Source organism: Mirounga angustirostris, unplaced genomic scaffold (assembly GCF_029215605.1).
Source record: "Mirounga angustirostris isolate CCGP_5_RB_7025 unplaced genomic scaffold, mMirAng1.0.hap1 SCAF_5, whole genome shotgun sequence".
Taxonomy (NCBI): domain Eukaryota; kingdom Metazoa; phylum Chordata; class Mammalia; order Carnivora; family Phocidae; genus Mirounga; species Mirounga angustirostris.
Window position 1 is genome coordinate 166,438,194 of NW_026991713.1, and position 25,300 is coordinate 166,463,493.

Below are 25,300 nucleotides of genomic sequence, written 5' to 3' on the forward strand. Positions count from 1 at the left end.
AGAGATAACCTAATTTTAAGAACTAGTTAAAGAAAGAAGAAAAACTGGATGGAAGTGAGAACCAAATTCTCTGGCTCATGTCCAGAGTGGGTCACCAAAGCATGAAATATTGGTCAACCTTTGGAGAAGGGAAAGCCCAGGGTCCCCCTGCTTAAAGAGGGTGACAACCCACTAGCACATTCTCAAGAGCAGGATGGGTGAATTGCTCCTTCCACTCACCAGTGAAAAAAGCTTTAAATACACATTAAGGATGACCAGGCAGCTCTGCTCACAAACATGAATGAACCATGCACAAACCTTGATTCCAAGTTCGATATTTTCTCCCCCATACACGTCCATCCCAGGGTCAAGAAGACCGATTTCACCGAAGAACTTCCTGTTGACCACGAAGGAGCAGCCAATCATGGCTGGCGTCCTGCAGGAGCGAGAAAGAAGTCAGAGTCAGCTGACATATATATGATTCAGCCACGAGAAAGAAGGAAATCCTGCCATTTGCAACACCTGTGGACCTTGCAGGCATTAGGCTGAGAGAAGTCAGAGAAAGACAAATACTGTATGTTCTCACTTATATGTGGCATCTAAAAAAGCTGAACTCATAGAAACGGAGTAGAATGGTATTTACTGGGGGTTAGGGGCTGGGGGAATCAGGGAGATGCCATTGGTCAAAGGGTCTACATGTGCAGTTTGAAGATGAATATGTTCTGGAGATCGCATGCACAGCATTGTGCTTCAGACAAATTAGGGTACCCAGAGCATCCAGCGGTGACCCGGCTTCTGGGTAGCTTACACAGGATGGTCTCACATGACCCATGGGGTCTGCAAGCATGGGGATGGTTCTCACGGCACATCTGGTAACAGCTGTGTGACAGGGAGCATCCCAGGGCAGTCACAGAGAAGCTCAGAGGTAAGGACCAAGAAGGGAGAAGACTCATCCAAGAGACCACTGGTGCCCAGGGAGAGACCGCCTCAGCCTGCCGGGAAGAGTGCCCAGGAGGAAAGATGAAAAGTATCGGCAGGGTGGCCTGTGATCATAAAGTCCAGAAACAAAGATTTGTACTTTGTTTTTGAATATATTAATCCCCTTATTTCTTCTAGCACGGGCCACAGGCTAATGAGGGATAGCATGCCAAGTCAGAGCTGAGGCCCATGGAGATCTGTTGCCCTGAGTCACAGGGTGGGTGGGGCTCAGGACCCACCCAACCTCAAAGTCCACTCTACTCTCCAGAAAATGCTCCGAGGAGGAGTGGGCAAATGCCCGGGCTGCCAAAGGCCAGAAATGCTGTTAAGATGCTTTCTGGAGGAAAAGAGACAGGAAGGCCAGTCAAACTCCCCTGGGGCCACCAGGAAGCTGTTCATTAGGTGGAATTCTCTTGAGCTGAACTGTAAACTTCCACGTCAGATCCTCATTTGCTCCTGATTTTGAGCCTGACTTTCACCTTAATGTCCAGATTTCTGACCCCATGGAACACCTCTTGGAACCCATGTGGTAGGGCAGTGGAGGGGCACACCAGAAGAATAGAAGAATCAGTGCTCAGTGCTGACTGGAGTAGTTTGAACGCTGGTGTTGCCACTGAGACCCACACTTGTGTGAGGTTAATGGAATGCTCTGGATCCCAGTTAAGTCCCTATGGAGTATCGCTGTGCAAAGAGATGCAACGTTCACAGAGGAGGGGTTCAGTGAAGACTGTTCCTCTGCCCTCTCATTGGGAAGCCCACCCATAATGTTTTCTCCAGAAATCCCATACCAATCACAGCCCTGTACATGGGGTGTGGCCTTCCACAGGTGCCACCCGGGCCACACCAGGGAGAGGAGGTGCTTCACTTGTTGATCCTCTCCTCCCAGCCCTGCGCCCCTCAGAGACAGGCAGCTGACCCCAAGCATGGAAAAGTACCGTGTGAGCCCAACCCCTGGCATGAGTTAACTGAACCAGGAATGAGCACCAAACCCAAACTGGGTCAATCAAATCATGTTTTTCCTGAGGAAAAACTTGGGAGTCGGGAGGGTTCTGGAAGTGAGAACCACATGGTCTCTTTCATCTGTAGGACTCAGGGCACCATTTTGGGACAGCTGCATTGGCCTCTGTGTGCACGTGCATGATTGTGCAGAGGAAGGAAGCAGATGCATGGTGGAGGTGTGAGGCCATGGTGAGGGACAGCCTGGTGACTTTGGCCTCCCATCAGCTGACAGGCCCGGCTCTGGCCTCTGTCCCCTGGGGTCATGCGAGAGCCCCCCCTGAGTCTCTGTGTTCTATCTCCTTGACTCAAACCGTGTGGAATAGGTTTCTGTTCTTCCTTTTCTCGGAGATTGGCTCGGGGACCCACCTGCACCAACATCACCAGGATGGTTTTTAAAAAATGCAGACTCGTGAGTGCGGCCCAGAATCATGGAACCAGGTTCCCAGAGATGGGACTCAGGGACTTGGGTCTGTAGCAGCAGACTGATCCTGTGGAGCCATCTGCCCCTTGATCGGTCAGGTACCCAGGGGCAGAGAAGTTAGCCCCCTGGTTTCTTATTCCCAGGAGTAGAGGGGGTACCAGCTGGCTACTGGTGAACAAATGAGTGACTATAACACAGCTGGGTGGCCGCCCCTGGTGGGGAAGGGCTCCATGATGTCTCAGGGGCATAATGGCTGAACTGGCCCGGACCCCAAGGACAGCAGGGAGGCATGCTGTAGCTCAGGCTGACCAGGAGGGGCGTGAAATGAAGGAGAAGATGTGGAGCAGAGATGGAGGGAGGAGGAGGAAGTGGGGGAAGGGTGAAGAGGAGGGAGGGTGGGCTTCGAAGCACAAAGCTTTCACTGTCGAAGAGGGTAGACAGCCTGCTTGTTCCTTCCGGATCCCTCTCGGATTGCCCTTTGGGAAACATCCTTCCCTGTCAAGCAGCGTGATATTTTAGTATAACTGGCTTCATCCGCGTGATATTTTTCACCTGCAGGTGGCGCGAAGCAAAGAATTCACAAGAGCTGCCCTGGGTCCCCTCTCTGCTGGTCACAGCTCTGTTCTGCAGATTCAACTCAGTTCCCTACCAGGAGCCCTAGGATTCCTCATGACAGAAAGGAGAGGTCCCCGAGGGCCTCCTGGTTGGAACCAGGCCACAGCAGCTGAAAGCAGGCCCCGGTGTGCCTCCTGGGCCAGCCGTCAGAAGCTGAAGGTGAAGGGCAGGGGTGGGGGTGCTGGCCCTAATGAAATGCAGACCTAGGACAAACCATTGACCATCATGGCTGGTGGTGGCCTGCCAAAAGGTCCCCTAAAGGCCACGGGGAAAACCTGCCATGGTGTCAAGAAGAGGGAACGCACCATTCCATGTCTCGGGAGATGGCTCCTGACAGGGACAGTGGGAAAGAGGCTGGCACTGGCCTGGACATCAGCCCCCAGGAGGTGGCCTCCCTGCTGAGCCAAGGCCCCCGTGCTGCAAGAGCAAGGCTCCGCGGCGCAAGGCTCCTGGCAGGTGGCTCGCATAGAGCTGGGAAACATGGAGACTGAAGAATTAAGACACGTGTCCCCACCCCCGGCTAGGCCAGCCAGCATTTCTGGTGAGGTCAGTGGGACAACTGCTTGGCATTCTGGAACTATCCGACATTACTGATGGTGAGTAGCTGCCTCTCTGCACAGGGAGGAGCAGGTCTCCACCACCACACCATCTCCAGGCCCTGCCTGGGTGCTGCTGCACGGGGGCAGGGTTGGCCAGACCCATCCTTAGCCAAGCTTTGCCTCCACTTCCCCTCTGGTCTCCCCGCCACCTGCCCAGCCAACGGCGCCTTGGGGCTGACGAGATCCTGGAACGTGAGCCTACAGCCTCGTTCCTCAAACTCAACTGTGGTTACCATTAGTGCAAACATTTCAATTCAAAATCATTCAAAAACGATAATCATATTAAGGGATCTGCCAAAGCCTAATAGTTCTGTTGCAGAGGAGAACAGAAATAAAAAATAATCACTTTTATTGTTGCTGTTGTGCAGAATATATGCAACATGCACAACAGTTCCAGTGGGACGGAGATGGGGAGAATTTCCACCACATGCAGAAACCTTCTCCGTGTCCACGCTTCCTCTCCTTGTAAGTGCCAAAGGGCCCATCTGGGGTCCAGGTGTTCCCCCCACCCCAAAACCCTTCATTGGCTGCCTATTCTCTCCTCAGTTAAGGACAGGCTCTTCTTCCGCTTCCCTGTCCTACTCAGTACCCGCCCAGCCGTTTGCCCCACAGATGCCATGGCCTGGCTACTCTGGGCTATTCATCATTCAGAAAGCCTGTCCCAATTTATGCCTGTCCCCCTTCTTCCGAAACGTCTTCCCCGAGACCACCTCCATCTGTGCAAATCCTACCCACCCTTCAAAACACATTTCTATCTGAAAAAAAAAAAAATTTTTTATGGTACAAAAAACTAATACCTACCTTATAGAAAATATACCTCGACAAAAATAAGAACACAAATTTCATTGCTTTGTGACCGAGAGCGCTCAAGTCCCATTACCATCCCCCCTCTTTCCAGCTCACCTCCTTGAGCCCGGCGGGCCCTCAGTCTTTCTCCCCGCTGGGACCTCCGATCCACAGGCCCTGCGGACCCCTTTCCTACCCAGCCTAAAGCCCCAATGGTGCCCTGGTACCCCCCTACCCCCCCACTTTGTTCTCAGTTGGCAAAACCCTCACGCTGATGAAGGCAACTTGCCACACCTGTAATGCACAGCTCAAGGCGGTTAGAGACACACGTAACCACGTGGGCTGGTCTTGTTTTAAATTTAGGGCTGTGAGCCTCCAGTGGGTCTCAGTGCTGCCCTTCCTTCATGCTACAGGGCCCTCCTCCCTCACCGTCCTAGAAGCCTCTGCCCCACCTTCTCTTCCCTCCTCAAGCCTCTAACACCTCCTTCTCCCTCACTCTCAACTGACAACCTTGCTTCCTGCTTCCCTGGAAAGGCGGTGAACAAAAGGCGAATGTCCCCGCATCCCACATCTACTTGCTTCGTGCTCTCACCCACTTTCCTTCCTTTTGCTATAACTGAACTCTTGGCTCAGCTGAACTCATGCTCTTAGCCGAGGCCAACCCCTCCACCTGTCCTCTGTTGTTACTCAAGACCTCACTCCAGCAATTGCCCCTCCCCTGTATCAAATGTCTTCTCTCTGTCTCTGTATTCTTGAGGCTTTGGCGTCTCGGGCCTTGCTGCCTGGGGAGAGACTGCCCTTCCCACGGCTGGCCAATTCTTAGAGACAGCAGAAGACCTGCTAGGGAGCACTGTCTTTCCTATGCAAACTAACCATCCCAGAGCCCACACTTAGCCCTTCTCTGGGTCCTATGCTCCAGGAGGCAATATCTCTCTGCTCTGATCATCCCAGAACCAGGAGCCAGATGACTGGGGACAGCCCTTATTCCCCAGAGCTCACCAAAATTACTCCAACTAGCCAATCCTAAGCCTTACCCTGCCTTGCCCATTCCTTCTCTAAAAAACCACAGCAGAGACTCCTGCCTGTGCTTTCCCCTCGCTCCCTCCGCCTCCTGACTGACCCAGGTGCTTCCTCATATGGCCTTGCACGGCAGGGCATGCCCCCTCTTGGGAACTTAACAAACTATCTTTTCGATGGCACTGACCTCTTGGTCTGCTGTCCTCATCAGGCCTGAAAAAGAAAACTCCCAGGTACTTTTTAGAGTAATACTGTACATTATTGGCCTACCTCCTGGGCTGGATCATTCCTAGCAGCTTACAGAGCCTACAGAGCTTCTTCTCCACCCACTTCCCCTATAGCCATGCTCCTCCTCATTTAACATTTCCCCTTACAGCAAAACCCCTTTAAAGCACTGTCTACACCTGTGCCTCCGAATCTTTTCTCTGGGTCTCTCCTAAACCCACTCAACCAGGCTTTCACCTTCACTGCTCCACCGCAGGTGCATTTGTCAAGGTCAGAGATGACTTGTCCTAAATGCCAATGTTCAAGGCTCAGTCTTCATCACGGGTGAACTCCCAGCTGCATCTGACCCAGTGGCTCATTCCCTTTCCTTGGAAGCAGGATCTCCCCTGGGCGTCCAGAGCACCACACATGCCTAGGTGTCCTCCTGGATGCTCCGATCCATATTCTTTGTTGACTCTCCCTTTTCTCTCTGGTGTTCAAGGCAGGAGGACTCCAGGGCACAGCCCTTAGATCTCTCCTCCAACTATACTCACTCCTTGGTGGTCTTTTCTTTTTTTTTTTGACAGAAAGATAGAGAGTAAGCACAAGTAGACAGAGCGGCAGGCAGAGGGAGAGGGAGAAGCAGGCCTCCCACTGAGCAGGGAGCCCGATGAGGGGCTCGATCCCAGGACCCTGGGATCATGACCTGAGCTGAAGGCAGACACTTAACTGACTGAGCCACCAAGGCGCCCTCCTTGGTGGTCTTGTTTTTTCTCGTGGCTTTCAGCAACATTTATATTCTAACAGCTTCCAAATTTACACTCCAGTCTGAATCCTTCCTCTGGACTCCAGACTGGCATATCCAATTGCCTATTCAACATCTCCGTTGTGTCTAGGAGATCTCTCAAACATGGCCAAAATGGGATTTTTAACCTTCTTCCCACTCAAACCTGCCCCACGCACTGTCTTTCCTATCTCAGGTAATGTCAACTCCATTCTTCCAAAATATGGAGGTAAAAACCTTGGTGTTCGTCTTGGTGCCAATCTGTCAGAAAATCTTTAGGCTCTACCTTCAAGACCTAGCTGAGATCTGATGACTTCACACCACCTTCACTACCACCATCTAGGGCAGGCCATCATCATCATATTGCCCGGGTAACTACAATGGCCTCCCAAATGGCTTCTGCTTCCGCCCTTGCTCTTCTTCCGTAAACTCTCAACACAGCATCCAGAACAATCTACTAAAATATAAATCAGATCAGGCTAGGCTTCTGCTGCAAACCCTCCAGTGATTCCTCATTTCCTTCAGAGCAAAAGCCGGGGTCTCACAATAGCTCACCAGGCCCCATCTAGACAGTCTGTGTTCCTGGGGCCTCTCTGACCTCCTCTCTCCTTGCCCTCTCTGCTCCAGCCAGATTCCTAGCTATACACTCAAAATTACTGAAAGCAGGTCTTCCCACACCAACCTGTACATGCATGTTCATAGCAACATGATTCACAATAGCCAAAAGGTTGAAACAACACAAACGTCCATCAATGGATGAATGGGTAAACCAAATGTAGCATATCCACCCAATGGAATATTACTCAGCCATAAAAAGGAATAAAGTACTAATAGTACTGTACCATGGATGAACCTCAAAAACACTATGCTGAGTGACAAAAGCCAGACACAAAGAGTCATAGATTATATGATTCCATTTACGTGAAATATCCAGAACGGGTGAATCCATAGAGATAGAAAGCAGCTTAGTGGTTGTCTGGGACAGTGGGAAGGGGTAGTAGGGAGTGACTGCTTAATGGGTACACGGTTTCCATTTGGGGTGACGAGAATGTTCTGGAAGGACAAAGTGGTGATGGTTGCACAACACTGTGAATGTGCTTAATGCCACTGAGTTGTACACTTCAGATGGTTAACATGGTAAATTTTATATGTATTTTACCGCAATAAAAAATAGGGAGCTGATGATAACAATCCTCAAGCTTGCTTTGATTCTTATGTTACATTATAAACACGAACCCAAAATTTCCAACTGCCATTAGAAGGTAGGAGACTGGAGGGGTGCCTCGGTGGCTCAGTCAGTTAGGTGTCTGCCTTCAGCTCAGGTCATGATCCTTGGGTCCTGGGACTGAGTCCCGCATTGGGCTCCCTGCTGGGCGGGGGGCCTGCTTCTCCCTCTCCCTTTGCCCGCCCCCCCCAACTCAGGCTCTCTCTCCCACTTTCTCTTGCTCTTGCTCACTCTCTCTCAAATACATAAATAAAATCTTAAAAAAAAAAAAAGGTGGGAGACTGGAAGGGTGGTTCTGTCTCCATTCTTACTCTCTGTTCATGGAGACAGATCTTCTAGCACTCTGGAGAGAAGGTTCCAAAATATTTATTGTTTTAGCCCAAACACCATATTTTCAATCTGGGATAAATGGTTGTATCATGGTGAGCACCATGGTCCTCACTCTAGAATGGGCAGAAACACATGGCCCCAGGGTTCAGGGAAAGCACACTAATCTAAACATCCTGTGGGGCAGTCATCCAACTATTGGTGACTTGGTTTCTTTATCTATAAACTGGGCATGAAACTGCCCTGATGACCTAGTAGGACTGTGGTAAGAACCTGAGAAGATAAAGAAAACAAATGTGCTCTGTGCTCAATACATGTGAGTTATTATTGAGACGTATAAAAGAACAGTAGAAGGATAAAGGACTGAGGGGGAGGGATTCAGGCAAAGGGGGCAGAAGCTGGTGAGGAAGTATCCTGGCCAGTGGTGTCACTCCCAGAAACATTTCAGGTCTAGAGTGAGACAGGCAGAGGAGGTAGTCTGCATTCCAGGAGGAAAGGGAAATGAGAAAGTCTGGTAGAGCATGGCACAGAGGTGTGACATTTGAGGTAAGTATTGGGGCAGGGAAGAGACTGGGGCAGTCAGAGTGGCCCCAAAAGAAATGCCTGTCCAGCCTGCAATGTCCATCCCATCCTGAGGTCATCTCTCACCTCCACAACTGAGTGCAAAGTCTATGCCTCTGCATGGTGAGTCCAAGAGAATGTGTATACAATCCCACTGCCATGGCTCCTAGCACCTTGAACCATCATGTGAGGCCAGACTTTCCATTCTGCATACCTTATCAAGCACTGTAGAGAAGGGGTCTGAGTAGGGATCATGTGTGTTCACTCATTCATTCATTTGTTCATCTGGTCAATAAGCATTATGAGGCCATGGAGGATACCTTTTGTTAGGCTAGGTCCCAAGGACTTGAGGGAATAAAAGCACATGTGATTCTGTCCTAGTGAGCAAGCAAATATTATTTTTGTTGTTTTTTTTAAAGATTTTTTTATGTATTTATTTATTTGACAGAGAGAGACAGCGAGAGAAGGAACACAAGCAGAGGGAGAGGGAGAGGGAGAAGCAGGCTTCCCGCCAAGCAGGGAGCCCGATGTGGGGCTCGATCCCAGGACCCTAGGATCACGACCTGAGCCGAAGGCAGACGCTTAATGACTGAGCCACCCAGGTGTCCCCATTTTTTTGTTATTGTTGTTTCTTGTAAAGATGTTTTCTGGTTGAAGTCATGGCGCCGCTTGTTCTTACTGGTGAACAAGACCACTGGAGTGGGAAGAGATGCTAGAAAATGGAGACTCTGCTGGTCTGTGGCCTGTGGACTAGACGGTTTGCTGGCTTCAGAAAGAAGCCCACACTGGGAGGGGTCTTTCCTCTGATCCTCGCTCTCCTGATTGTCAGTGGCTGGGTATGTGCATGTCACTGTGTGGCTAGCTGTCTTGGTCACCAGTGAGGGTACTGAGGCTGAGGCGTCTGCCCCTTGCTTTGCCCGGCCTGCCTCATACCTCCTGCTGCTTTTATAGGTCCCCACTGTCTCCTGTCCCCTGTCTCTGGTGGCCATGTCTCCAAATTCATATGAGGCTGATGGTTCATGAGTCAGGGATCCAGGGTTCACCCTGTTTTTCTCTTTTCATGATTCCAGCTGGCCTGACTCATTGGGACTCACTGCTTCCCTCTGTCCTCAAACTCAGACACCTGCCATTTCTGTTGGCCCCAGCTCTACTACAGTTAATGTCCAAGCCTGTTTGCTGAGCACCTTCTTTTTTTTTTAAGATTTATTTACTTGAGAGAGTTTGAGAGAGAGAGAGTATGGGGGGAGGCACAGAGCAAGAGGGAGAGAATCTCAAGTAGCCTCTGAGCATGGAGCCTGCCATGGGGCTTGATCCCATGACCCCAAGATCATGACCTGAGCTAAAATCAAGAGCCGGACACCTAACTGACTGAGCCACCCAGGTGCCCCTGCTGAGCACCTTCTAATGCTAAGACCCCATTTGTAGGAAAAGCATAAAATTCTACACCATCACTGGAGTTATCCTTGAAAGGGTTTCTGCAAGTCCCATTCTCAGGAGTACAACCTGCACTGGGTATTTTGGTGATATTGTCCACTTCCTCAGCATTAGGTAGCTTGTGTACTCAAAATGTACTTATTTCACTGCATTTGCTACAGTAACGTATGTGATGAGTGCTTTTACACCATTTCCTAATACACAGAAAAGGTGTCTCATGTGCATGTCACCCTTCGTCAGCCATCCTTCAGCAGGGATGGGAGAGGAGGACCAGGTGGGTGGCGCATCACCCAGGCCAACAACACCCCGTACTGAGAAAACGGATCCATCCAGTGCTGAGTTAGGACAACTCATAGTTATCCCTAATCCTCAAAGCAGCTCTCCTTGGTAGATAGTAGTAGCCCCATTTTCCAGTGGAGGAATCTGAGGTCAGAGGTTAGGTGAACTGGCCAAGGGCAGACACATGGAAGTAAGTGCAGAGCTAGGAGCAACCTGGTGGTGTCTGACCCCACACCCTCCTAGGTATCCCACAGCCTCCTAAGCAAGATCATCAAATACAGGCTGCAGCTAAGAGTTCTCGCACTGGGGGGAATAAGTGGTGCCGCTTTGAAGATTTCTGGGAACTTGCAGCTGCTAAACACTAAAAATACGATTTGGGGGAAGGAGTTGGCTGGCTTGCATAGAATTCTCAACTGGCGCAGTACAGTAATTTAATACTCAGAGTTCCATTTGCCTCTGCTATACATATAAATACCAAAAGGGTAAGTACCGCTGCCTTTTTAAAAATCAAATGCTGTCTCCAGCACACAAACATCTCACAAGAAAATAGGGCCCAAAGGCCGGAGGTTCGTCTGGTAAATGGTAGCACTTTCCCTTTTGTTGCTGAAGAGATCATTCACGCTGAAACCACCACTTCTTCCAGATTGGGAAGGGAACTGTCTGGGTAGGAAGGAGCTTTTCCCTGTGGAAGATAAAGGAAATGCTCATCTCTCTGGAGTGTGATTTTTCACAGATGCAGAAAATGCCAGTGGGGATTGCAGTTGCCAGTCCCAGACGCATTTCCTTGGCTGGCTGATTTTGCCTGCGCTTGTTTTTATTAAAACAAAGACCATATCAAGACTCCCTAGTAAGATATTCCCTACGAGTAATCTTCTCAGCGTTAACACTTTTGCTCTTTGCTAATCATATTTTCTGGAGGCTTTGGGAAATTGATTTGCAAATAATCCTTTGAAGACAATTTCTGTAAAAGCACAAAGTTTCTAAAGAAGTGATAACACATTAAGCCATTATCAGCCATCAATGCCTGATATGTATGTATATTTAAGCAACTGGTTAGCTATCTCCTGAGATGAAACGTAAGTTGGGTGAATGTTTGGGGAAGAGAAACAGAAGAAAGGTCTATAACAGGGGTCAGCACACACCACCACCTGTTTTTGTCCAACCCGAGAGCTAAGAATGCTTTTTATACACGAACATATTGATTTGAAGATGAGAACACCAGCAAAATGTTACCCCTCCCCCAACAAAAATCCCATTATCCACATTAGTAGACATGAACTCCAAAAAACTGTCCTCATTATTATTATACTTTGGATTTCATCAATAAAATATTTGTGGAAATTGGCTTTTACTCTTGTTTATAGGTATCTACATAATAGCCTTGACTTTGCCTCTTGGATTGTAAAGCCTAAAGTATTTACTATTTGGCCTTTTAGAGAAAAAATTTGCCAACCTCTGTTCTAGAACAGGAGCCCTAGAGGGGAGTGCAGACTCCATGTGGAGCAACATGGTACTAGTGACCGGCAAAAAGGTAACTTTCAAAAGGGCAGATAAGGGGTTTGGGGAGAGAAATACTTAGAGGATGGATGAGTGTCCTTCTCATCTGTAAAAGGGGAATAACAGTTCCTCTCCAGCCTCCAGGGCTGATGTGAGAACAAATCTGATGAAGGCTTTGGGGATGCACACCCAAAAGTGGCATCAGGCTAGCAACACACATTGTTCCGTAAGGAAAGTGAAGGAGCACAGAATACGCCAGTTCAAAATATGCCTCTTTGCTATAAGGATTATCTTGAACTGGTTATTTTTAAGAAACAGCAGACATAGGAGAAGCCCTGAAAACCTACCCTTTGGAAAGAGAATTTTACATTTATAAGGGGAATCTCCATTTTTTAAAGATTTTATTTATATATTTGACAGAGAGAGAGAGACACAGTGAGAGAGGGAACACAAACGGGGAGTGGGAGAGGGAGAAGCCGGCTTTCCCGCAGAGCAGGGAGCCCGATGCAGGACTCTATCCCAGGACCCCGGGATCATGACCTGAGCCGAAGGCAGACGCTTAACAACTGAGCCACCCAGGCACCCCTTTAACTTTTTTTTTTTAATTTAATTTTATTATGTTATGTTAGTCACCATAAAATACATCATTAGTTTTTGATGTAGTGATCCACGATTCATTGTTTTCGTATAACACCCAGTGCTCCATGCAATATGTACCCTCCTTGATACCCATCACCATTTGTAAGGGTGCCTCCCTCTCTGTACCTGGAAGAGAAGGATGACCCTAAGTCTCTAGAAACCTTCATCAATGGAGAAGGCATCCACTTAAATCATCATAACAAACCTTACACTTGTTAATTGTGCTTTTCCTGGCCACCCCCCACTGACAGCCTCCCTTCTCCCCACCATCTTTCTTTTGTCTTTAGCTGAAGATTGTGTTTAGGGTGGTGGCTTGGGCCATTTGGGGGAGTTACTCAGTTTTCCTTGGTCTCTCCCATGTATGCAAAAGGTATACATGTTATTAAACTTCTGTTTGTTTTTCTCCTATTAATCTTTTTATTACAGGGAGGAATCTCAGCCAAGAACCTAGAAGGGTAAAAGGAAAATTATTTTTCCTCCCCTCCCAAAGGAAGAGTATTGAGATGTGTACATGGCGGAGAATCTTTCTGAGAAGGTTTGAGGACATCCTATATAAATGCAGGTACCGTGGGATAAAATACAATTAGAAGTAAGTCAATGAGAATAAGCAGGCAGAGGGGAAGTGAGCTGGAGAAGATGATGCCAAGGGTGAGCTTAGTGCACATAATGTATACTTAGTAAATGTGTACCACAAATGCAGCAGAGGCTTTCTGGCAGTCACTGCAAACAGAGTTACTGGAATCATCTACGGCGCCTAAAAGATCTTTAAAAGAGAAGTACAAATACTTGGCCTCTAAGACCCAAAAGATATTTCTCCACTGAGTAACTTGGTGAACCGTCTCCTCAAAACACTGCTTCAGTAACACAACAAGCTCTACAAATCTGTTTCCTAAAACCTTCCTCAGCATTGGCTCACAGCATTTACCCAATTATAATAAGATGAGGGCAACTGTTTTCAAGGCCAAAATGAGGTCAAAGTAAGAACATAGCTTTCTGATGGCCTTGCTTATTTACGGGTTAGAGGAGTAGTAAAGTAGTTTTAGGAAAGTAGTCAAATAAAATATGTATTTTGAAATATAGGAGTATGCTTTTCTATTCTGGGTTCACTGTTTCATCCAGAGGCAGTCATAGCTTTGAGATGAGTAAAGACTGTCAGAACTAAGATGAAAAGAAGCAAAGAAGTGTTAATTTTCAGTTGTGACTGTAACGCCGACTCTTGATACTACTGAAATAGTCTTGAAGCCAGGATTTCATGTACCATAGCTATGCACAGAAGAAAAGTGTTTTCTAAATCTGAGCCTCCTTTGAAAAATCAGGCAAAGACAAGACGAGGTTGCTCCATGGCCATTGGTCTCAATGCTGACTCACTTGGGATCACCTAGGGAGCTGTGACAAACTACCTGTGCTTGGGATCACTCCCAGACACTCGGATTCAATTGCTCTACATCCATATTTGATTCAAAAGTGCAACCAGAACCTGGGTGGCTCATTTGGTTAATTTCAGCTCAGGTCATGTCTCTAGGTCATGAGATTGAGCCCCACATGGAGTTCTGCACTTGGTGTGGAGTCTGCTTGGGATTCTCTCTCTCCCTCTGCCCCTTCCCCCACTTGTGAGTGTGTGCTCTCTCTCTCAAATAAATAAAATATTTTAAAAAATAAAAATAAAAGCAATAAAAATCCAGCAGATTCAGGAAAAGAACGTTGCCTCCCCCTCAACTGCCTAAATTTACACTGGAAAAGAGAGACTAGACTGTACCAGGATGAGAGGTATTCACAGAGATTCCTTTTTATCTAAAAAATTGTATCTGTATAATAGGGCAACCTTTGTTTTCCAAACATCTCCTCTTACTTTCCTGCTAATGGTCTTCCTCCCTTTGTATCCTCAGACCCCCTATGCCTCTTCTTAGCTCATATAAGCCTCATGTTGCCTACTGTCTTTAGAATTTCATGTCTGTGTGGATTCCCCATAAGTACAAAACTAAATTTGATTTTCTCCTGTTAATGTCTCATGTTAATTTGATCCTCAGAGCAGTTGGAAGGGTCTTGAAGGGTACAGAAAATTTCTTCCTCCCGAACACTGCCTAGCACTCTACAGAAGGGAGAATGTCTTGCAGAGTGCCCAGGCAGTGGGGCAGAGATGGTTGAGTGATGTTTAGGCAGGCAGAAGACTTACAGTAGTGCTCCCAGTGCCCAAAGTTAACTCTTGGTTTGCAGGAAATCCTGATGTTCCCTCATTTCCCAGGGGAGTGGTGGCAAAAGGCTAAACAGATTGGATTGAGGGAATCAGGGGCCTGGAGGGCACAGAATGGGTGGATATTATGCCTGGAGTTCAGGATCAGGACCAAGAACATCAGCAGTGAATACACAGGGGGTAAAACTGAAGATGGCAGGTATGAGACACACTAACAGGGGCCAAGAACATTACAGAGGACAGCTTACATCCTAGACACCTCTCCCCATCACCACTGTATAATGTCAGCTCCTACTTGCTCCTAGGAGTTCTTCAAGGGGGGAAGCAGGAGAAGAAGATCCTTTGAGGAAAAACAGCAGCCTTTACAGAGAATAGCCTGTGTAATCATGATTTAACTGAGCAACTGACTTCAGAGAAATGGAGTTTTAAATTGGAAGAAACTGAATTCCCTTGAGATGACAAGATTAGTTTTCTTTCTCATCATCAGTGAAAATGGGGGCTAGAGATCAAGTTGAATTCAAATACAGAAAAACAAAGTCAACGTTTCCCACATCTGACTTGCAACTACAATTTAAAACCTGCTACAGGTTTTGGAGTACTTAGAAGAATGAATGGATTCTAAGACACCAACAGAAAACAAGGAGGAGAAGAGAACAAAGGAGTCACAAAAGAAAAACAACTTTTCTAGTAAAGTAATTTGGCAAGATGTCTCATGAATCTTAACAGCGTACAAGTCTTAGACATAGAAATTCCATGCCCACAAATTTATCCTAGAGAATAATAATGATTTCTGCCTCTGAGAACACTGGATTGTGTGATTTGGACAACTTTCCAGCTGAAAACAATGAAAGAAACTGGATTTAAAAATTTTTTTAATCTTAATAAAACCATTAAAGATGAACAAAATTATAAACTATTGAGTTGAGATCTGGCTGAGATTGGAATAAAGGGAATCCCAGTGCTAGGTTTGCTTCTGCCCAGAGCTATATACCAATACAGAGAGGGGGGCTACATTTATGGCAACCTCAAAAGACCAGGAAGCTAAAAGTTAGACTTCAGGGCCCACCATGAAGGGCAACATGATAAACCACCTTCCATTTTTGGCTAGGACAATGAAAGGCTGACCTAAGAGTTAACAGTCTACTGGAAATCAACCTGCCCTCCCACAGGATACAAGTCCACTTCATTTCATTTGAGTAGCCCAGGGAACTTCAACTCTTGAATTTTGATTATAGGGATCAGGGTTACCAGTACTCCCATGCTCCTGACAGAAGTAAACAAAAATTCTCCCTAGAAGCAGATAATATCATTCTAGGTTTCAAATTCTTTCAGTAAATACTTTTTCAAATACACTCTCCAACACATAATCAAAGATAATCAGAAGCATCAGAGTCAAGATGTCAAAGGTCAGACCCACAGAAAGAAGAGATAACAGAAAGGTTTCAAGCAAGCTTAAAAATTTCAGCAGGAAACTAGAAACTATATAAAAAGTGAAACAGCAGGTTTTGAAAAAGAAAAAAGAAAATGTAGAATTGAAAAGTTAAATAACTAAAATTAAGAGCTCAATAGATAGTTTAACAGCAGATCAGACACTTAGGCAGTGAGCATTATTAAAGTGGAAGATAAGTCAGAAGAAACTTTCAAGAACAAAGCCCAGAGAGACAAAAAGATGAAAAATACATAAATGAGGGGAGGTTATATAGAGAATACAGTAAGGTCTGACATGGGTTTTTGAGATCCTGGGAGAGAAGAAAAAAGGGCAGAGGCAATATTTGAAGAGGTAATGGCTCAGAATGTCTCAAAACTGAGGAAAGACATCAATGTAAAGATTTAAGAAGCTCAACAAATCTCAAGCAGAATACATAAAAAGAAACCCACACCTAGACACATCACAATGAAATTAAAAAAACAAAAACAAAAAAGACATAATCTTATAAAGCAGCCAGATGGGGAAAGAAAAAGAAATAATCAAAGATTTTTCAAAGTTTTGTGTAAGAATTTTAATCAAAACACTATTTGTCATAGAGAAAAACTAAAAACTTGAATTTCCACCAACAGAGATACAGTTGAACATATTTTGGCATATCCCCATGATAAAAATATATGGTGCTATTAAAATATCATTTAAAAAAAACACTGAATGATGTAGAAGTTTTATTTAAAAATATAACACCAGCAACCACTGTTCTCAATTTTGAATTGGGGCAGGACCCATTTGAGCTAGTAGTTGTTTTGAATATATCACATTCTAATTATTCTATTTTTAAGTATGTTGGATTTTATGCACTTAAAGACAAGTAAGAGGGCACCTGGGTAGCTCAGTTGGTTAAGCACTGCCTTCGGCTCAGGTCATGATCCTGGAATCCTGGGATCAAGTGCCACATCGGGCTCCCTGCTCAGCAGGGAGGCTGCTTCTCCCTCTGACCCTCCCCTCTCTCATGCTCTATCTCATTCTCTCTCAAATAAATAAATAAAATCTTAAAAAAAAAAAAAAAAAGACAAGTAAGAGATGGCTTTATATTCAAACATGGTATTAAGTGAGCAGGGTGAGTATATAGCTGAGAAAGTCACATATTCTTTTCCAGATGCTTCTGTGGAGAATCTACCAAGCTTTTCCTCTATACTTCTTTTTCTGTTTTCCCAGAAGACCCATGAGATAGGATGGGATTCTTTTTCCTCCAAAATTCTCCCAGGAGTTTGGCATTTCCCCCATCCTCTCTTGGGCTTGGCATATAACAAGCTGGGATGACAGAAAGGGGTTTTTTCTAGCACAACTCAAGGAGAAAAAGAAATACTCTTTTGGTATAATAAGATATATTAAATCTTATAATATATTATTACCAGATATACATTAAGATCCTTTCTCATGGTCTTAGAGATACTTGGCCAAGAAGCTCATGAAGGACAATCTCCTTCAATCACCTTCTCAACCCACACGGGACTAAGAGCCCCTGGAATTCCACTCTGGAGTTAAATCAAGAAAGGATCAGGTGCCCAGAAGGACTGATAAGTCTGGTCAAGTACACTTGTAGTGTGGGAACTCACTGGAATAACAGCAAGACCACATGAAACATGAACTGCACTATCCCTGCCCTCCTGGAAATAATGGCATGAGGAAGGAGTTAAACATGGAGGCCACATGGTTATGAGGCCAGAGGCTGCTAAGGGACTTTACACAGAACTCCCAGGAGCTCAAAAGCAAAGCCATTTCTCTCACACCCTCATTCACTCCCTGGCTCAGAGAAAGAAACAGCAAATGTTGTCAGTGACTTCCTTAGAAGGCTGATTAGTTGGATAATTACAAGGAGATGTAACATATGTCATTAAGCAACCCTCCACAGGAACAGGACTTTGGCTGCCTTTTTCCTTAATGACATCATTCCTTTCTAACAGTGTCTATTGTGAGGGAGAAGAGAAAGGTCACCTAGTCTAAGCACAGGTAGACCAGCTGGCTCTGCCTCAGAACATCGTCCAACACCCCAAATGTTTTCTCTCCTAAGGTTCCAAGTACAGAGACTTTCCAAAGGTCATGACCATGCTCAATTTCAGGGCATCCTCAACACCTGCCTGATGAATTCCAAACTTCTAGGCAATACTCATTCAAGGCTCACAGAAATCTGGCCCTTTCTTAGCTTTCCAAATTTCTTTTCTAGAATCCCCTCCCTCTCTGAATCCCTTGCTCCTCACTCAAAGGACAAGATTATTTGTACTTCATCCCCTGTGTTTAGACCATCCCCTGTTATCTCCTATTCAAGTCCTTATATTTTATGAGGTTAGCTTCGGCCCAGCTGCCTCCATGAATCCTTTGACTAGCTCAGCACAGTAGCACTCAACCTCTAGAGAACCTGTTGTCTGTCGCACTCCTTTGGCAAGTGTATTGTTCTGTTTTTCATTGTCCTGTGTCTCCCCACCCCTACCTCCAGGCCCCAGGACTGGGGAAATGGCCATATTGCTCTTTTCCCAGTTATGGGCATTCGGCAATGGGAGAGCTTGGGGAGCACAAATCAGCAGCAGAGCATGCTTTTAATAGATATGATGACTGCACTGCCTCTCTGCCATCCACACTCATCAAATTGGGTCCAAAAGAGCAGAATAATTCTGTCACTGGGAGATTTGAGAAGAGGCCAGGAGCGAATGAGCTATTAAGAACAGCTTTGACTCACAATGCATTGGGAGCAGCTGGGTGGGAGGTGGGAGGTTGGCAGAAGGAAGCCGGGGAGATCAGGCATGAGGCTGGCCTTTTGTACAGGGCTGGGTTATGCCTGGCAGCCCTGCCAGGTTCAGAGTTTAGAAGACAAAGCTCCAAATGTTTTCCAGTGAAGAGATCAGAAAATCCAAGTTAAGTCCGAGTCAAATCCAGACCCAAAGAGGCACAGAGTGAAAATCAGAGCAGAGGCATGTTTATATAGAACTGACTGGGCAGCTGTGCTTTCACCTGGTCTTTATCAGCCCAGAGGTACCTCTCCCCATGTGCCCATTATGAGCAGCCTCTGCTGCCCGGCTTGAGGGGCAGGGATTTCTGAGCCATTAAATTTACAGTTTTGCCACCAACCCCATCATAGTTCAGTTTTATTGAGTGCTTGGTAAGTCCCAGGCACTGTTCTAAGCATTTACATACATTATTTCACTTTATCCTTTCACTTAATCCAACTTGTGAGGAGGTACTATTAATATCCCCAACTGAAAGATGGGAAAACTGAGGCACAAAGGAGGTAAATCCTTTTCCCAGCAGCAAATCACCAGTAAGTATGTAGCCAAGATCTGAACCCAGGCTCTCCCAGACAAAGCCCATGGAGCTTCCTCTCCCCCTACCTTCCCCACAGTATGTGTGACCTTTGGGTGGGTGCTGGCCCTGGCCTCAGGGAGAACCGCACTTTTGGGAGTGGTCCACAGTACCTACATGGGTCTGGTCCTCCCCTGTCACATGCAATCCTTCAGGCAGATTCTTCCTGTTCATCTAGAATCCAGTACTTGTCTCCAGAGAATGTGTATCTTCCCAGCTCTGGTAGCCTCCAGTCCTCCTGCTTCAGTGAGACCCACTGCCTCCTGTTCTTTCTCTGAGACACTACCCCTGCTGAGAGTCCTAGCCTGTGTTTTGAGTCTGCGAGGCCAGGGCCCTGAACAGTGGGGTGTGTAGGGCAGTCCAGCACAATGTGTTATTCAAGCTGCAGACCTAATGAACATCTGCATGAAGGTGTCCCTAATACCACCCTCAGGTTTAATTACTTACTAGGAAGATTCATAGGACTCAGTATATGGTCATACTCATGGCTATGATTTATTACAGCAAAAGGACAGAAGGAAGTCAGCATAGAGAAGGTGCATGGAACACAGGTGGAGAAACCAAGCACAAGCTTTCAAGATCCTCTCCCATTGGAGTCAGAAAGGATATCCCCCAGCAAAGAGCTGAGACAACACTGGGAAATGCTGTCTATCAGGAAGGCTCACCAGAGACTCAGTACCCAGGGTTTTTATTTATTATGGGGGTACCTTCTGCCTAGCATGTACCAAAATTCCAGTCTCTCAGAAGGAAGGCAGGTACACAGCACAAACCACATGAAGTGAGCCATTCTCATCAGAAGTCCAAGATGCCAGCCAAGGGCCAACCTTGTAAGTGGGCCTTTTAAAGAATAAATAGTTAAGCCTGATATGTTCACTGTTTTCTACACATAATCCAAATAGACAGATAACACCCCAACAGTCATCTTACCTTTCCATTTGTGCCAGATTCCACACTTCCAAAGCATGCCTATTTTATTCTAAACCCTATACAGGAGGCAGGCAGGAACCAGTCTCTTCACAGATGAGCAGGTCAAGGCCGAGAGAATTCTTGGTTCTAAGTCACCGAGAAAATGATGGGGAAAGCTGAACCCTGAGACCAGGCAGTCTCCTCCACCATGACAAAGGAAGGATGGGTCGTGGCCACGGCACAGGGTAGAACACGGATAAGCCATGTGCACAAAGGCATAAGAAAAGCCTGCTGTTGTTGTCATCTGGGGGTAGAGTGAGACAGGGATGTATCTCCACCACTCAAGAAAACAAAAAGATGAGCTGAACTGCCAGTCTCTATGAACTTCTGACTCTTCCACAGTGCTCTCCATTAAATCAATTCACAGAACATTAGCATTAGCAGTGTCCTTAAGAAATCATTGTGTACAACTCATTTCTTTATTTGAAAAGTAGGGAAAACAATTAGCTTCAGCCCCTATTGCACACGGTTAATAACCTATTGTTTAGAAAAGACTTGAGAACGGGTAATGAAAGCCATTTTGTGAGAGCTTTTATTGTGTTTCCTTTATTGTTAGAAAATTGCTTTCATTATCAATGAAAACAGTGATGGTCCCTCCTTCCTCAGCTTTGGGTTTCTCTCCTGCTGCAGGCTCAGGCCAGGGACCCCGTTCTAAATTTGAGACAGAATTTAAGAAAAAGAAAAAGATAAAAAATAAAACCCTCAGCTCTTCTATTATTCAAGGGCAGGCAAATGTACCCAAATATGGACAAGTGGACCCATGAGAGGGTTTCTGAGAGAAGGATAATGGCCTGACCATGAAGTAGGGAGAGTGCCTCATCCAGCAGTGGGCTGATTCTTTCTGGGTTTGAGTTTCTTTACCCTTGCAGTGGGGAGATGACAGCTACCATCGATGGACTGCTTCGGCAGGTGTGAGGCCATGAGCTTGACATATATTTGTCATTCCATCTGATTCTCACAGCAATGCTTTTAGATGAGTAATAGTATCTGCTTTTGAGAGTTGGGAACACTGAAGTTCAGAAAACGTGGATGCTTGCTCTAATGCAGCAGAGAACATACTACCCTGGGTCTCCCTGACTCTTAACCTGGTGACTGTGTAGGCTGCCTGCACTCAGAAAATCTGCTCTAAGCACAAGTTACAGGGGAGACCCGAGGAAACCTGCCTGTCTCATCTTGAGATCTGGGCATGAAGAAAGTGTCCTGAAAATTCATAATAACTTGTCCCTAAGCGGGGTTTCAGATTTTAATTTATGTTGGCTGCATGGTCAGGAAACACCACGTGTAGAGATTTACACGAAACATAGCCCCCAGGTGATGATACCCAGGAGCAACTGGCAAAAGCAGATGCAAAACCTCCCCATGTAGCACTGTGTGTCAACTACACTTCAATTAAAAAGCAAAACAAAACAAAACAAAGAAACTTCACTGGAGAGATCCACGTTCAACCCAGAGCCAGACAACCCAGAAGCTCCACAAAAGGTGAGCTCACAATCTAAAATTACAAACATACAAGGAAACAATCTACTATAAGTGAGAGTCAGCAAATACAATATGAATTAGGGCTCCCAAGAACTCAAGATAACAGAACTATCAGAGACCATAAAATAAAAATGTTCAAAATGTTAAAAACCTTAAAATAGGGCTCAAAACCATAAGTATGAGACCCTATGAAAAATAAACAAGCAGATGTGAAAAATAGTGACACAAAACTTCTAGAAATGAAAATTATAGACTTTGAAATTTAAGACACAGCAGGCAAGTCTAATAATAAATTAGGTATAGCTAAAGAGTGAAACGGAGTGAACAAAGGGATAGATGGATGAAATTATCCTTAGTGCATATAAAGAGATGGAAAATTGGCAAAAGAGATGAAGAGATACAAAAGTTGGATCTTGCCATACAACATTGGCCAGCAAGGTCCTGGAGCCTGGGCAATTTCTCCCTGTGGCCAAGAGTGGAAATTACTAAATGTTTTATATTTGAATAAAGCTTTGTAATTTATAAATAAAGCTTTCAAGGTTAATGCATATAATTCATCTGATCCAAAAAGAATCCATGTAATGGAGATGCATGTATTTAATTACCCACCTTACAGATGGAGAAATGGAGGTTCGGAGGCATGGAAGGGACTTGCACAAGATCACACAGCTCATCGATGAGATCAGAATGCATGGCTGGGTGAGGGCCCTCTTCTGGGTTGCAAATTTCTCTGTATCCTCACAAGATGGAAGGAGCAAAGGAGCTCTCTCAGACCTCTTTTATAAGGTCATTAATCTCAGCCATGAGGGCTCTGTCTTTATACTTAATCACCTCCCAAAGGGCCACACCTCCTAATACCATCACATTGGACAGGAGGATTTCAACATAAGAATTTGGGCTGGTGGGGGGTGGGGGACACACACATTCAGACCATGGAAGATGCTAATTGGGATGCTAATGGAGTAAACTTGACAAAATTAACTGAGTCTCCACAGTGTTAACTCAAGGACAACCCCAAGCCAGAACCAGGAAGCAACTTTCCTTCCTTGGCGATGGGGAGAGCGCTCTCTTCCTGCTTAGGCAGAAATAGCCTACAGCTGCAGAGGATAAAAGACAGGAGAGGGTTGGCTTGCAAAAAGGGAACTGCTGGCTACAGCTGGTTCTCCGAATGAACTCTTGCCACTCTGGACTTCATCATTTTTGGTGGGAGGGAGATAATGCATCATTCATCTCCTTCCTATGTTAGGGGAAAATAAACTGGATGGGAACTATGCTAGGGTCAATTTCACAGGCAGGCACAAAAATGAGAAACATTCCCAACCATGGTCTGAAACCATAATTCAACCATGGTCACTGAAACTCTTTGACCAAAGGACAAGGAAAAATGAAATTCTTTTGGAGCGTGGGCTCTCTTGTTAAAAGGGCAAGCATTCTCCCCCTGGAGACAGTGAAACAAACTGCGCAGACATCTCATTCCTGAAAACCCCTCCCACCCCAAACAGGCTTGATTTCTCTATTCTGATAGCTCAAATTTATCAGTTACTGGGATTCAACATATCTGCCAGGTGGGATCTTAAATCTGATGAGGCTCTGGATTCATTAACCTTGGCAGAGGGAACCTGGGTAAATCTGCTTGCAAAATACCTGCTGTATATTTTAATTCTCAAAAGGGCAAGGAAAGTAGAATGCAGATCTATGTATCCTGCTCCAGCGACATCCCTGACAATCTCAATAACCTTCCCAAGATTATCATTATCTTTTATTAAAGAAGAGTGGCTTCTCCCAGAGATACAGAGCAATCAACAGCAAAGGGAAGTGACGTCTGCAGACTCCAAGCACGCTTTGTTCTTCACTTCTCTTCGACATTTATGGTTTTCCACCTTACACTGCACTTATTCACCTACATGATCTCCTTCTCCCACTCTCAAAATGTGCTCATGTTTGAGTCCCCCTGTGTATCATCAATAGCAATTAACACAATGTCTTTCATTTAGCAAGTACTCTATAAATTCTTGTTGGGTAGCAAATGAATGCATGGGCTTGATTAGCACATTCTTTTCTTCAGTAACTCTTCTGCTTAAAGAAGTCTTCTCTGAAAAGGGCCTCCATGTGTATTCATAAGGGAGCAGCCATAATTCAGAAAGAAATGATGTGCAAGTCACCAAATGGTCTTATTTATAACTAGGTTGTCCTTCCCGTTCCTGTTTCAGATTTGCAGCTCCGTCACGGTGGGTTCTCAGGAACTATCCATAGAAAGCTGGAGCTGCGCCTCCTCTCTTCTCACATCATCAGGGGTTGCGTAAGAGTAAGCCTAGGTCCACAGCACGTGGGTAGAAGGGACTATGAATGGGAACTGGGTGGGGCCAGGAGACCCAAGGACTCTCTCACCATATCACCTGGTGGCGAGTGGCCACTGGCCCTTTAGCACAACTCTGTCCTGTGACTTCAAGAATCCAGGGCAGAGAGCAGAGCAGGGATTCTAAGCAGGAGACATGGGCCTTATGATGCAGCGATTGACAGTAATTAGCCTTGGGTTAAGAAAGCAAATGGTCCACTGACGAATGCCGGCTTGATGGGCAGTTCAAACCTCCTGGTCCAGTTTGTGAATTATAATACTGTCATGCTCACACGATTGAACAGAACACTTCTACTTCGGGGAAACTGGCCTAGAAATATACCCAAGTAACAAAATATATATTTAAGGCTATTAACTATTGCATTGTTGGAATAGAGAAAAGAATAGAAATAACCAAGTGCCCATAAACAATAGGTCCTGATTAAAATGCTCCACAGGAGATTAAGGGGGAAAAAAAAAAGGAAGAAGATAGCAGGAGGGGAAGAATGAAGGGGGGGAAATCGGAGGGGTAGACGAACCATGAGAGACAATGGTCTGTGAAAAACAAACTGAGGGTTCTAGAGGGGAGGGGGGCGGGAGGATGGGTTAGCCTGGTGGTGGGTATTGAGGAGGGCACATTCTGCATGGAGCACTGGGTGTTATGCACAAACAATGAATCATGGAACACTACATCTCAAACTAATGAAGTAATGTATGGGGATTAACATAACAATAAAAAAATTTAAAAAAAAATGCTCCACAGGACAGACAGACCCCTATCTGCGTGCACTGCTCTAAGCCCAGCCCCGAGAACGGTGCTGGCGCATGGTAGGTACTCAATAAAAAGCCTGAGGCAGAATTAAATTCCCCGATTGATGTGTCCTTGGTGAATTAAGTACAAAAGCAAGTTGCAGAATAATATGAATGAGGCACTCCAAGTTCAGCACATCTTAAGTACCACCAAAATATTTGTTGGAAAAAAGTCTGTTGAATGTACTGAATTTTCTAGACGATGTCATGTATGTTTATGAGCATATGCACACGTACACACATGTGCACGCACACACAAACACACACACGCATACACACACACATATTGGTAAATGCATAAAGCAAAGGGTCCTGAAGTCTATATACCAAACTGCTCAAAGGAGGGCAGTAAAATAAGGGGCTTTTGACTTATGTAATTCTCAATGGGTTGA

The 25,300-nt window shown here is 45.7% G+C and overlaps 1 protein-coding gene across 2 annotated transcripts in view; it reads right to left on the reverse strand.

Moving 5' to 3' along the window:
• GALNT17 (polypeptide N-acetylgalactosaminyltransferase 17) overlaps positions 1 to 25,300 on the reverse strand; it is a 446,740-nt gene that overhangs the window by 118,959 nt on the left and 302,481 nt on the right. For both annotated transcript variants that reach the window (XM_045875477.2, XM_054507624.1), the window contains one exon: positions 298 to 415. In XM_045875477.2, the coding sequence (XP_045731433.2) occupies positions 298 to 415 (118 nt within the window). The remainder of the gene's footprint in view (positions 1 to 297; positions 416 to 25,300) is intronic.